The sequence below is a fragment of the Charadrius vociferus genome, unplaced genomic scaffold (genome assembly GCF_000708025.1).
Source record: "Charadrius vociferus isolate BGI_N301 unplaced genomic scaffold, ASM70802v2 scaffold168, whole genome shotgun sequence".
Classification (NCBI taxonomy): domain Eukaryota; kingdom Metazoa; phylum Chordata; class Aves; order Charadriiformes; family Charadriidae; genus Charadrius; species Charadrius vociferus.
The window spans coordinates 325,280-340,786 of NW_009649582.1; the positions used below are offsets into that span (position 1 = coordinate 325,280).

Genomic DNA, 15,507 nt, shown 5'->3' on the forward strand with positions numbered 1-15,507 from the left:
AGAAAGATATGGATGCATATGTGGGTGAATAGAATTTGGATGTGAGAAAAGGCCATGACATTGAACAGTTAAAGGGAAACTAGTTTTGCACTGACAGTTAAAAAAAGAGTCAGAAATATATAATCACAGACATACAGTTGATGTGATCCATCAGATTAAATATGGGACTCTCAGATCTTCAGAAATATAAATTCATATGTACAATGTAAATAGCAGGTTTCTTATTCTCAGAAATGTTCTGGTATGTTCATTTTTAAATAATCTTTTATTTAGTATGAAACTTTATTTTTGTTATTCTCCTATCTAAACAAGGAACAAAAATAACTCAGAAAACCCACCCCAAATGTATATTAGAAACAATATAATGTAGGGTGTCTTTGTGCGAATGTAGAAATATTCTTGTAAGATCTGTACAAGAAACAAATAGTAATATGTACTAACAAAAGTTTATAGCTGGTTTATGTGGGAATCAGTTGTTTTTACTGCAGTGATGGTAAAGAATAAAATTAATTCATTTGTTCTAAGAGTTCTACAATGAAATTTATCTTTCACCATTGGTTTTGTAGGTTGACTTCTTAGATACTGTGTTTCTCAACTTTGGCTACCTCTATATTTCCTTAGTATTGTCCTCTGAACTTTGTTTTCTTTCCTCCTCCCCTCAACTAGAGGCTCTGGGGAGATCTTATTGCAGCCTTTCAGTACTTGAAGGGGCTCAGAAGAAAGATGGGGACAGACTTTTTAGTAGGGCCTGTAGCAACGGGACAAGAAGTAATGGTTTCAAGCTAAAAGAGGGTAGATTCAGACTAGATATCAGGAAGACATATTTTACAATGAGGGTGGTGAAACACTGGCACGGATTGCTCAGAGAGGTGGTAGATGCCTCATCCTTGGAAACATTCAATGTCAGGCTAGATGGGGCTCTGAGCAACCTGATCTAGTAGAAGATGTCCCTGCTCATTGCAGGGTGATTTGGACTAGATGACCCTTAAATATTCCTTCCAACCCAAATCATTCTATGATTCTTTGATTTTATGAAATTAAGAACTGTGAGAGAGAACTGTCTCTCTACAGATATTAGGGCTTTTAAAACAAATCTGAATCCTGATTTCTTGTTCTTTGGACTTGTTCCTTCACTGGGAAAACAGAACTTTCTGACTTCAGTGTGTGTTGTGAGAATAAGCATGTTAGAATCACAAGGTCTTCTCTTCTGTGGTATTTGTGATCTCTTAGGTATGCTACCTTCACGAGGTGAAAGAGACTATTATCACATAGAATAATTTGAATCAGACATAGTATGTCTCATGGACAATTAAGGATTGGATCTGACTGGTCAAAGAGGCTGGGTCATCTCCATCCTTGTAGATTTTCAAGACTTAACTGTATAAAGCCCGGAGCAACATGTTCTGACCTCAGACCCAGCCCTGCTTTGAGCAAGAGGCTGGAATAGACACCTCCTGAGGTCCCTTCCAATCTTTTTATGGTAACTTTCCTGTGTATTTTCCATAATTTCAATAGGGTAAGCTTTCTAATTACTTATTTGGGAAGATAAATGTAATTTTGGGAAACTGCCTGGGAAAGCTAAAACAAGAGTGAAAAAAATCTCCTTCTTTCTCTTGTGTCATTCACCGTGGTTTACAGCAGACACTGAGAGAGTAAAAGATACTAAAACAATTAGAGCTGAATCTCAAGAATTAGGGTGAGGAATTTGATACAGAAATCCAATAGCATGAGATATATTCAGACTGACTGACCTGTATGACTCTCTGTGTGGAATATGGACTATTCAGTTTAAGGGAAGGAGAAGAAGCAAAGGGCTAATATGTTCTACCCTACTTTAAAGGTGCATGGTCTTACTCAGAAGCAAAGATATATGTAGACAACCGTTATAGGTAACTTTATTTTTTAAAGTAATTTAATTTTTTAACTCCTTCATAAACATAAAAGCCTTACTGATGTTTAAATAATGTATTTAATGTCATAGATGTCATCAAATATTGTGGTAGTGAAATGTATACTTTAATTTTTAAAAGCATATTACCTTGCCTTATCTAGCTTTTCTGTTGACTACCTTTTATGACTGACTGATACTGCTACTTTACTAGCTTTCAGTGTTTTTGGAACTTTCTATCAGCAGATGTTTAGTTTGCTGTTCAGAGATCAGATGCTTACATGTCTAATGAATTATTATGGAAGAGACACAAGAAAAAAAGTTCACAAAACAGACTAAAAGGGAAGCAGATGCTAGATTTTGGATTGTCATGAGAGAGAGCAATCAGAAATATGCCAATAGGGAAACGCATAATTTTAACACGGCAGTCAGAATCTGAGATGCCAAATTGATACACTAAACATTTAAAATTCATACTTTATTAAGTAATCATAACTTCTCTTCAATAACTCGATATTCAAAGTAAGAAAACACCATGACATGTACAAGTAAGGGGATAGGGTCCTCAGAAACAAATATTTAACGAGTAGTGGAAGACAAAAATAAAACTGCCTAGAAAAAATACTGACGAAATCTTTTATGTCAGTCAACCAGATTCTGATAACGGCAAATGCAGTACCAGTTTGGGTGAGAAGAGCATGATTTTATCTTAGAAAATGCTAATAAGCAATCCCTTCTGCTGAGGGCATTTATGATTTTATTTTATTTTTTTCTCCATTAATCAGAGCTAGTGGGAAAATGTTAAACAAATTTGGCAGGCAAAAGACCTGATTTCACTAAATTTGAAATTGAATCGAGGTAACATCAGGTGAGTCAGATGTTACATTTAATCATCTGCTACTAAGAAAATGAATAGAAGTGTATCTGAATACACAAACACACAGACAGGAGTCCACTAGCAAATAATGAATTCATCAGCATGTAGTCCAACAAGACCAAGCCCCAGCAGTACCTTACTAAGTTTAAGTTGTATTTATTTGGTAAGTATTAAATGGTAGTGTCTGCATAAATAATATATAATAACTTACTGCACATAGAAGCAAATAACAAAATTGGTAGGAGGATTGTATTTAGTTTAATGGGACAAATCCACTGGTTATGCAGCTTCATTTGTTTATGTACTATGAATTTTAAGAATAATATTCTCTGAAGATTATCAAGTTTCACATGAATCACTGGGACTAAAAATTCATAGCGGAAGAAAAAGAAAAGTTACATTAATATTATAAAAGAAAAAGCTATAATTAGAATAATGTTATCTGTGATTTGAATATATCAGGTATTTCAATTTTGTGAAAACAGCTAAATATGGAATAACATTTCTACTGTCTTCAGAAAGTTTGGCTTTATCTGTGTGGAAGATTCTCAGCTAAGGTATAGAAAAGTTCATTTTATCTACTTTTATACTTGGCATTTTGCTTATTATGCTTATTCTTTTCAGAATCCATCTTCTCCATTTGACATTAAGAATGAACAGTTCTTAGATCAAACTAAAAGTGAAAATGGATGGACTTTAACACTTTTTAATTTTGCAGTCAAAGTTATAAAAATTAGACATGTTGACATGTTTTACATTTCCACATTATTTTATGTGAATTAGGGACAAACATTTCTTACACCTTTCCGATTAGCCTAAAGCTTTTACTGTTGCAAAATTCCTATGAGCTAATCAAAAGTTTATTGAAATCAAGTGAAAGACTACTATTCACTTAAAAATTCTTTTGGTTAATCTTTGTATATATTATCCAACCCAAACTGAAATATTCTAGATGAACTGTATTTTCCTGTAGAAAATCTAGAATTTTGTGATCCTGAAAAATAAAAAAATCTTTTAAAATATATTATTTTTTAAAATTACGTATTTAAAAGGGTAATCAATGCTTTGTCAAACAGCAATTATCTAAGATTTACAGGCAATAAGGAAATGCTGTCATCTTATTCATCACACTACAATCTCAAGTAAACTATTTATCTAGGAGCACTTTTGTATGACTAATCAATCAAGACTGCTTTCCATCATTTTACCTTTGCAATTATGAAAATATTGCTCTAATTTGATCCTGCAGTTGGGAGCTTGTCTTTCCTTAAGGGCTTGTGAGTTTAAAGTCCAGTATGCAGCTAAAAGTTTACTTGATAGAAGTTTAAAGATTTATCCCAAAGATCACAGTAAAAGCAGAAAACAAATGATGAATAAAAAATCAGAAATTTCCAGTTAGGACCCTTAAAAGCTTGGAAAACATAAATCTAAGATGATTTGTCATTTTTAAATGATGATATAGATGATTAAAAAGAGAGAGTGAGAGAGATTATAATTAATCTTGGAGTAACAGCCTTTTAAAATTCACTTTATAATAAAATGAAAACAGAGAGATTCAACTGTTTACTCTTGTATGCAGATTTTCTTTGTGAATCTACAACGTGTGCCAAAATATAGTAACCCATAAGAAGAAGACATACAGTGACACACTATAAATGGTGTGTTTGAAAGAAAGTAATTATGTAACTGGCTCCCAGTTATCAAGTGTTTCTGTTCTCTATTCATTTTTATACAGTGAGGTGACTACAAAAACATGAATTGAAACTATTGAAACAACTGAAACTACTTTACAAAGCATCATAATTTTGCATGCAAATAGTATCTAAATTCTAAATATACATTATGTCTCCACATGATATATCATCTTTAATTTCACCATATTTACTACTGGAGTTTCAGAATTTCTATAGACAAGTTTTTCAGGAAGAACATCTGCTCTTTCTAACATAGAGGACATGAATGAATAAAAATATCTCTCAACCTTTTTCTGCAGTCCCAGAATTATCTGTAGTCTTTCGGTATCCACCCAGCTAATTTCGTACTTCACATTCACAATTTCAAAGGCTGCTAGGTGAGCACATAATATGTCCATGTCCTGTGGCTGTAATGTACCTGACAAGCTTGTTAAGACACCAGCAAGAACAAAGCAAACATATGCATTAATATGTAGTTTATTAATTTACAAATTTTTGTCATTGTTTTATGTTGGTTAGGACTCTGTAGCTGAACTGCAGCTTCCAATCAAATATTCCAGTAGAATGTTACAACTCAAAATTTTAATTTTGTAAGAGCTGAAACAGAAAAATAATATTTTTCAGCCTCTGACTTCTGTAGACATTGTCTTTTAGTTCCCATGTTTTCTCGCCACAGGAGCCAGTATTAGTTGCTTATAGGATCTCTTTATGTATATCAAGGAACACTAAATAAGTCAATTCCACAATCAAAACAGGCAAGAGAATAAGGGCTCGGTGAATGAAATCCCCCCCCCCCCCAAAAAAAAAAAACCCAAAACAACACACCAAAACAAATTAAAAAATCCAACAAAACAAAACCGCCCACCTGTCGTAGTATAAAATTCTTCTGCCAAAGTGGTGGACTATAAAGGGGTGGTTGAAGTGCTTAACATTTCATGTAGGCACATCTAGAACCCATAAGAGATCCTGCCTGGCCTCCAGCCCTCCAGAAGAGCATGGGTCTTATGTTGGTCCAATGTCACATCTACCAGCTCTCTGCTGATGTTTCAAATACCTCACGATGTCTAAAATAGACACCTGAATCACTCCATTAGGTATTTCGAATGTGGAAAATTGTTGATGCAAATGCAATGAAATATGCAAATGGATGTAAGAGAGAAAATTGCTGTAGATGAAAAAAACCAACTCAGTTACTACAGGAGATTTGAATTTTAAATGTGTTTAATATGCAGATGATACCAGCTTAAGGAGATGACTGCTTGTTTTGCATAAGTGTCCTAACTAAAGTTTTGCTTTTAACGGGGTACTCTTTTTTAAGTTAGTCATTTTGTTGTGACTGGTCTGAACAAGTGGCAGTAAGACCTGTGCACACACATTATCTCACAGGCATTTTGCTGCTTACCTGACATTTCTCTCCTGCAGTTATGTACTTGCTATGTTTCATTTTAAATCAATTTAAATGGCAAAGAAAACTATTCTAGCTAACATTTATGACTTTATGTAGAGTTTTACATACAAATGAGACTTAATATCTGAGGTCAATGTACTGTATGACCCAAAGAATAACACTCAAGTATTAGGTAACTTCCATTCTCTGAACAAATTACATTACATTCCCTTTTGAAAATTTTTAGTATCTAACCAAGCGATATTCACATGTTGTTGTATTTTTACTTATGGAAAATGTTAATTAATTTTGCATGCACTAAACAGCAAATAAAACCTCTGCATTTTTTTTTTATAAATTTAAGCGTAACAACCAAGTTAAAAAAACAAGTTGAACCTTTCTGAGAAAATGCAGCGTAGTGGTGGTGATAAAAGGCACACCCCTGAAAGTGGTATCAAATGGCTTTAATAACGATCTGTTTTGCATGAGGAGCTGTAATGCTTCCTACTCTAGTAACATATGTGTTCATTTTAAAAATCTCCTACCCATCTAAACTGTGCACATATTCCATTCATAAAATTAAATAATTTGTGATAAATAAGTGTATCCAGCTTTTCTGCTGGATATGTGTTTGTACCCACAATTCCCTCAAATCACTGAGTAGCTAAATAATTATGAGCTAGATCTGCTGTGTGCTGCAAATTAAAGCTTTATTCAAATTATTGGCTTGCTTTTGTTACGTCAGTTACTTTCAAGTGGTGCTGTCTACCAATAAATTAATGTATTTATTGGTTTATGAATAAGCTAATGGGAAAATTGCATTGATATTGACTTGTTAAAGAATTATGCATATGCCCACTTGGGTGAGGGGGGCATTTTACTAAACTATTTTATTGTTAGAACAAAAATATATTCTCATAATCAAATAAAAAATACACTTCCTAAATCTTAAATATTCTGTCAATAATTCTCCATTGTTACATATGTCCTGGTTCCGGCAGGGATGGGGTTAATTTCCCCAAAGAGCTGGCAGCGTGGGCAGGTATTCCATCCCACATGAGCCATGCCCGGGGTACAGGGGGAGCTGGCTGGCGGAGGCGGGCAGTCCCCGCTCGGGGGTGGGATGCTGCGGTCTGGGTCCGGTTGGTGTGTGGCAGTACTGTAATCACGTAGGTATATCCCTTTACCGGTGTTATTGTTTTCTCTTCTCTTTTGTTGTTCTATTAAACCACCTTATTTCAGCCCACGAGTTTTGCCTTTTCTTCTGATTTATCCCCACGGCCATGGGGAGTTGAGGGAGTGGCCGCGTGGGTCTTTGTTGCTGTCTGAGGCCAAACCACGACAGCATATTAATTTAAATTCTTTAATCTAGTTTTGTTTTAATGGCATTATTTGTGTCGTTTAAGGCCCCACCCCTGGAAGTGTTCAAAGCCAGGCTGGAAGTGGCCTTGGGCAACCTGGTCCAGTGGAAGGTGTCCCTGCCCATGGCAGGGAGGTTGGAACTCGATGATCTTTAAGGTTTCTTCCAACCTAAACCATTCTATGATTCTATGAAGATTACAATGACAAAAAGTATAGGTTTCTGTATACACACTGATGACTCGCTGAACACACACACATATATATATATCTGTATATACACTTCTTTAAGTGTCATTGCTGCTTCTGTTCATGTTTTTAAATTTTCTGGTCATTATGCTGTGAGTAATATTATCTTATCATTTAGCTTTCATACCTGTTTTGATTGTAGCCAACAGCATACATTGGCTATTGCAATGTCTTCTTCTCTTTTTTGACCTGGGAAAAAAAAAAAAAAAAAAAAAGAGACAGGCTAGGGTGGGTTTTTTGGTTGGTTGTTTTTTTTTTGTTTTTTGTTTTGTTTTGGTTTGTTTTTTTCCCAAAGGTTGCTTAAGAGAAAACAATAATATAACACCCATTAATTTAGAATATCTGTTAAGAACACCAAGTAGAGAGTCGTGAGAGAAAAATATAACAATATAAAACTCATGATCCCCACAACAAAGGGGTCTCATGGTAAATTACCGGTACACTGCATAGAACTCATCTAAAGTTATCTTAACATTAAACATAAATAAAACATTTAAAAAATGCTAATATCACAATTACAAATATTTTTCAGAAAATCATTTTGAATTTGGGCTTCTCACCCCTCTGTCCTTCCTTTTGGTGAGACTAGAAACACTGACAATGGCAGGGCATAGCTTGTTAGTTAATTTTAGAACAAGACTGAGACTGAATTTCAGTGCAGCAGAAAATGTATTAAATCAACATTAAACACCATTGGTGTTTTTAGTACTTATATCAAGCAAAATTAAAAATATATAGTTTTTCCTCCACTAAAAAATATCCGTTAACATCTTTTTTTTTAAGTGTCCACAAGTCCACCCTATGAAATGAGTATTCTGGAATCCTGTAAAGATGTATTGCAAAATCTAGCGTCTCTGCGAATCTTATTTAATAAATAGCTGTTTAACAGTCGGTTTCTAACAAAGTAGTAAAGATCTTTGGATGTTGCTTGTGTGTGTATACACTAAATTTTATATTTCACATCTAGGAGTAAATCAAAACATGATCATTAATGTATGTATGAAAAAAAGGAATGGTGAATTTATTCTAGGAATGGAAAGGGAAAAAGTAAATCTTGAACAACCTTTACTAACTCTCATGCTAAGCCTACTTTGAGCAGGAGGTTGGATTGTCTGACCTCCGCAGATCCCTTCTGCCCTAATTTTTTCTATAATTCTAAATTCAAAGTAATAAGTAAAACCAGGGGTTGACTACAAATACATGAAAACAAATTAATGTTTATCATTAATAAAATAAATCATCCTAATCTGCTACACAATTTTCCACACATGGCTAGCTGGGCTCCAAAGGTATGTCTAGATTTAACTGGTGAGTATACAGAGCTATATTACTCAACTTGTTCTTTACATATTTTCGACAGATAAATACTATGAGTTCTATTGGTCTAGTAGGAACCCTGATGAGCTTATTCTTCTAGAATAGAGAAAGTAAGTGTTACCATATGTAAATCAAGTGAAAAGAATGTGTAGAGCTGAGTCATATCAGCAGTGCTTTGAGTAGACAAAAATTGTCTTTTCAGCTGTGCCTCAAATACAGTGCTTTCAATAAAACAAAACAAACCAAACAAAAAAAAAAGCCCTAGCAACCCTGCAATTCCTTGCAAGAGAGCTTTCTTTATGGATGTATTATTTCACAACAACATTCTTTGGATTTCCTGTTTGAGTTGAAAGCAGAAATATCTTCCCTGAGGCTAAAGTACATAGCTTAAATAATCTTAAATTCCCTCATTAAAGTGAATCATGGCCCCCTTTCTTTCATCACATTGCTGCAGAAAATTCATCCACTACAAATTTTAAGAGAAGTCTCGGTAAAATATATAATCCAATAGAAGTTTGAACAAAACCATAAATAGTATAAATTGGCTGGTGGTTTGTGTTTGGGGTTGTTTGTTTTGTGGGTTTTTTTTTTGTTCTTTTTTTTTCATTATTGAGAATCTGGACCATTTTTTTAAGTCCAGTGTCTATATCTTACTATCATCTCTGCTAAGTACAGTTTTCTCAAACTGATACACGTTATCTGGTTCAGTGTCCATAAAAGCCATTAAAATTTTATATTGATTCCTTAAACTAATTTATAAAAATAATTTTCTCAAGTAACATAGACTATATTTCTTTAAGTCAGTTGCCCTTTCCATGATGAAATACTGTTTGGAACAGCAACCTGTCACACATGGTTTTATTTTTCAGTTAACTAACCATGAGTTGTGCTTTTTTGTTTTTTTTTAGGTTAACAGGATTTCATCTTCCTCCACCTGTGACAAGTACAAAATCTGTATTTTCACTGCGCTTGACAAGTGACTTTGCAGTTAGTGCTCATGGGTTTAAAGTCTACTATGAAGGTAAGACATTCTTAACAAAAGATTCTGGATTTTCTTCTCTGATCTCTATCTAAATGCCCCACAAAAATGTATACAAATACACATTTATAACTTTATCCAAGTTACAATGTTTACTTTTCATGCAGTCACTCAGGTGCAGAGACTCATATCTGAAACCAAAATACATAAAACTCTACTGTCTGTAGTCCCATCCAGCCAAAAATGTTTTATGACCTTTACTTTAATAGTGCCAAATTCTTTAAATTCTGGAAAACATAATCATAATCTTTCTGGTCCTTCTAAGGTATGCCTATTCAAATTACTGCCAAGACATTACTAGTTACTTTTGACTTTGACTAGATAGAATCTGTCCATAAATCTTACAGATATAGGTTCAACTTTCTCACAATTTTGCATAGGAGAAATGCTGACTCAGTTCTCTGAACTGATGTAAAGCTACTTCCCTGTTGCAGTTCTCACACAGACACTGAAGTAAATGAGCTGGCACAAATATTCCTGAAGTCCAGGAGTTCATAGTATTGTATGTATGTCCCAGGAACAATCTTGTTTATGATCAAGCTCACCTTAGTCATGTTTGTAGAGTTGGATTATATCATCCATCCATTATTTTATTTAAGTCCTTGGCACTCGCTGGAACTATGAACTCTAACGTGTTTATAGGATATAAACAGAAACAGTTGTTTTCTTTTTTCTTTTTTTTTCTTTCTTTTTTCTTTTTTAAATTGCTGTAAAGAGACTTGATCTTTCTGATTCCATTAAGTGTCTCTGTTAGCAAGCCAGGGGCTGTAGTAAACTGCCTGGAGAAACTCCGAGGCCATTGTTGTACACTGCTCAGTCCCATCTGCAACAGAAACTGATCTCTGAGAAAGTAACTAGCTGAGTAACACTGCTGTAGCCAGGCAAATATCCAAAAACTGGTAATGAAGTGAAGGGCTGCCACAGAAACAGACCCCAGAATCACTCTGTAATAAAAAGTCTATAGCCATTGGCATAGTTTACCTTCAGGTGTGACACATTGGAATGCTACTTCATATAGAAATTCCCTCCTATTTGTACTTATGTCAAGATGTGAAACGAAAAATGCAAAAGAATTTTCAGGCCTTATTTGTCCCTTGAGTTATTACAGAAAATAAATGAGGCGATTGCAAACACTTTTTTTTTCTGGCTTGCACATAAGCAAGAAGTAATATTCAATATAGAAATTCAAGCTATGTGTAACTGATTTTGGCTGGGTTATAGCTACTTTGCAGTCTGTTAGTTCAAGCTAAGGGTAACAATTGTTTTTGGCTAGCTTATAGCTACTCTATAGTCTTAATTTTTGAAGTGTTCAGTAACTTTGTTCAGCAGCAGCTTTATTACAAAAATGTTGTATAGAAATGTACTATACAATTCTGATGGAATTTTAACTACAAAATATAGTATGTATGTCTCATGGATGTTAGGAAAATATGTATCATTTTTTATCATTGATTTGGTGTCATAAATTGGGATATTCAAATTCATTGTGTATGGTATCAGCTCCTGTTTTTATACATTGTTTGCCAAAAGCTACTAATGCTAACAGATACTGTACTATGTATTTCAGTTATGACAGAAAATTATTAAACCTAAAATGGAAGATCACAGAGTTCCTTTCTAGGCTAAAATAACATGCTGATTAAGAGAACTCAAGCTCCTAAATCACTGTCAAGTGTGGGGAAATTTTATCTTCAACTACAGAAATCTGCATTTTAGAAGAAAACATAAACTTTTTACCCTGAGTTTGATGCTCATCTTTTTTTTTTGAATCTGAGGTTTTATTTTGTGAAATCAGGGATACCGAAAGAAGTTAGGTTGGACCCCAGAGTTTTAGTTCACTGGAATCTCCCTTACCATGGCTAGATCTACTTTTTTAAGAGCTGCATCAAGGCAGCTTCATTCGGTGAGAAAATTTTTCTTTCAGTTCCTGTTTTTCTGACTTCCTTGAAGCTACCTGTCTTTATAACCAGCTAGCAAAGAAATGAAAACTCATCACGTTACATTCATTTCATGCATCATTCCTTGACGTGAGAGAATAGATGTATTTAAATGATAATCACATCAGGGCAATCTCCATTTCTGTTCTTGTACTCTTTGTGAATGTGTATAACTCTGCAATCAACATTTTCAGATCTGGTTCTACCTAGTATCCAATTTTCAAAAATTTTGATTGCCCAGTAGCTGCTTTTTAGCTTCCTGATGAAACATCTGCATACTCAGTACCCCTAAATATCAGACCACATACTTAAGTGCTTCATTATGGATTTGTAATTTGAAACCTAAGACAGAAATGATTAGCAACCTATCATTGCAATAAAGCAAAATGATAGGGAGAGATACCATGAGAGGGCAGGATGAACAGCAGAGACATATATCTGAAGGGATTAGATCCAGGTGTGATTTGAAAAAGAAGGAACATACCTTTCATGATCAGTGATCATTTAAAATACTTTCCTCTGAAATGTTTGGAAATAGAAGACATAGACAGATGGTTATATGGGATGCATTACTGTTCATTTTCTTTAAAAAAAAACAACAAAACAAACCACAAATAAACAAAGCCCACCAACATCTCTTTCTCTGACCTCCTGTCCTCCTTGACATATTTGCAGTTGAACTGAAAGTTGACAAGAAACTCCAGAGTACCTGACAGAATCAGTAGAAAATATGAATCTACTGTGGACCTTCTTGATGATAACATAGAGGAACATCTTAATTTTCTGGTCTCCTGAGAATAAAAATGTGTGTGAAAAGAGAAAATTGTATCATCGATAGAACTACTATGCTGGGCCATCATATGAAAGCCTATGCAATTTTATCCAGTCAAAGTACACAATAGACCACAGAAATATCCTCTCTGGATTCCTACCATCGATACTATAAACCTCAATATATATCCTCTGTCCCTCCATCCCTCTCTCCTTCTCTCCTTCTTCTTCTCCTTCTTACCTTCTATCTTTCCTCAATGTCAACTGGCATAGTTGGGTTAGCTTTGGTACCATTGTGCACGTGCTTCTTTATGTTCAGTTTCTCCATTATTTGGGAAAGAACACATCTGAGAACTACACCTCTATGTATAGCACAATACCCCTGGAGATAAAGGATTTCATGAGAGAAAACTGAAACAGATTACTCAAAGACAAGGACTTCACTTACAGTGACAACAGAAAATGGTGAGATGCATTGAAAATTAAGGAGGTATTTTAAGAAAAAAACTTGAGCTACAATTTTTTAAAAAAAATGATTTTTTTAAATTAAAATTTAAAAACTTGAGCTACATTTTTTTAAAAAAAATGATTTTTTTAAATTAAAATTTAAAAACTTGAGCTACAAAATTACCAGGAACAATTTATCATTTCATCACTGTCTAGCAACACAGCTTTGCTGGCTGGAGTGAGAAATGGGGGAGTTACAAATCTGCTGATTCCATGTCTGTTGTTTTTCTTGAGACATTTCTGGCATCTTTTTTTTTTTTTTTTTTTAGTAGCTTTCAGGGCCTGTGTAACACATATAGGTATTAATGTACAGAGAAGAAATGCTATAGTTATCCTTTATTTGATCATTCAGGCCAAGTCACAGTGTAGCTATGTTCTTTTAGCTTTATTTCTGATAAGATTATTTTTGTTTCAGAATAGAAGAATTTAATGCACTTTTCCATTTCCTGTTGTCCTGAGATACATAAGCAGCTTTATTCATTGAGAGCATGGGAGGGGAAATACAGCTGCTACGAAAGAAAGCAACGTAGCAGCTTGGCCCACACAGCAAGGGGCTTCAGTGAACCTTGTCCTGCTTTGAACAGTGCTTCCTTTTGGTTTTACCTGGTTATTTTACAGCTATTAAACATGTAGCTGACGCTTGTTAATGAAGTCAATGATTTTAACAATTTACTACTAGAATTTACGGCAAGCTTTTTTCAAGGCAAATGTGAAAGATGTCTTTGTGCTATCCTGTTGATCATAGGGAAGAAAAAAAAGAACTTAATGTACAGATTATTCTTATAGTGAAAACTCTGAATGTCCTGGAGATAAATCACAATTATTTCTAATAGTGTTATGAAATATAATTTTATCTGCTTTGTAGTGCTACACATCATTTTAAAGCTGATTTACAAAACTGAATTATTAGACACTGTATAAATAATGAAATAGTCTTTGTTTGTACTAGAGTGGTGGTATAGGAATTCAACAATTCTGCTGAAATGCTTTTGAGATGGGTTTGAGAGCAATGTTAGAAATTTCAAGACTGAAACCATCTTTATGGATAATGGAGGGGACAGGAAAGAAGGGAGCAGATGGTGTTTATTAACAGAGTAGGATTTCCATCTAGTGACTTCTAGAGACCTATCATGCATTTCTTTCAGCAATATTAAGAAAAATTGGTAGCTGATGTACAGGATTATTGAAGCATGTAGATCAGAAATACTAGTAGGACTTAAATGTGCCAGGATGTGGATGCTAAAAATAATTTTGGCAGTTGGTATAGAGTTACAGAATGTGAACAAATAGGATCATTTATTTTTAGCTCTTCTGCATAGTAGAATTCAGAAATGTGGCTACACATAATCTAAATCTTGGTTTTAGGTAAGGTTCATTAAATACTAGCTGTATTAAGCTAATAATATCACTACTGATTTCATATAAAAATTTAAAGGAGTGCTAATGAATTATTGGTTAACATTGGAGTGGTATCTATGAAAGGTCCGCCAAAAAAACATTTGCTAGGCTGGAGTTGTAAAAGACACAGACTTTAAGCTGTAAAGTTGTCACCAGGCTTACTACCTGACAGATAATACAGGCGTTTTGTTGTTGTTCAGATTTTGTCATAGCTATTTTGGGTATGGCTGCTCTCTGTCATAAGATCGCTTCAGCAAGCTCTTAATAAAAATGGAATTAAATTGAGTTTGCCTAGTTTTTCTTAAAAAAAAAAAAAGAAAATTCTGAAAAGAAAAGAATAATTAAAATAGAGAATGCTTAAATTACCTCAGCATGTATATTCATCATGGAAAATGTTTTCATTTTGAAAATGAAACATAGTAAATCTAACAAGGAAATATATTAAACATAAGAAGGCAATCTAAAGTTCAAATTTTTACTTCTGTTCAACCTGTTGGATAACAAGAAAAGAAAAGGTACTGAAGTTTCTTTTTGCTGAATGTATGAGTATCTGTTACATTGTCTGGGATATAATATCAAATTATCTAGCATATACTTCTGGTCCTGGAATACTACTTGTGGATGGAAAACATCCCAACAATGGCTGTTCATAGACTTGTATCTACTATCCACAGCATGTAATGCAAATAAAATGGCTGTATATTCAGGCAAATAGCAAACATGAAAGATGCTTATCAGGCTTTGACTTTACTGTACGACTCTTCAAGATAGTCATTAATGTGGTCAGTCATTCTGAACTCCCTTGGTATAAGGAAAGAAAAGGGAAAGTTACGATTTGCAATATTTTAAAATTAATTTAGTAAAGGAAGGGGAGTTATCAAATAATAAGCAAAGTTGAGATAAAGAATAAATAAATAAGTACGCTATAAAACACGGTGCTAGGTCACGTTGCAAAGTGATTTTTGTATATTGATGTGTTTGCAGTGTAACTCCACTAAAAGAAGTCAATTTGCACAAATTTTATGCTGTGATTAACAGTAGTAGAATATTATCCCGCTTTTGATCATATTATTTAGACTTCAGC

General features: G+C 34.1%; 1 protein-coding gene across 2 annotated transcripts in view; it reads left to right on the forward strand.

The window, feature by feature from the left end:
* The window catches only part of CSMD3 (CUB and Sushi multiple domains 3), a 715,473-nt gene that overhangs the window by 108,594 nt on the left and 591,372 nt on the right, over positions 1 to 15,507 (forward strand). For both annotated transcript variants that reach the window (XM_009890359.1, XM_009890360.1), the window contains exon 3: positions 9,680 to 9,792. In XM_009890359.1, coding sequence (XP_009888661.1) covers positions 9,680 to 9,792 — 113 coding nt within the window. The remainder of the gene's footprint in view (positions 1 to 9,679; positions 9,793 to 15,507) is intronic.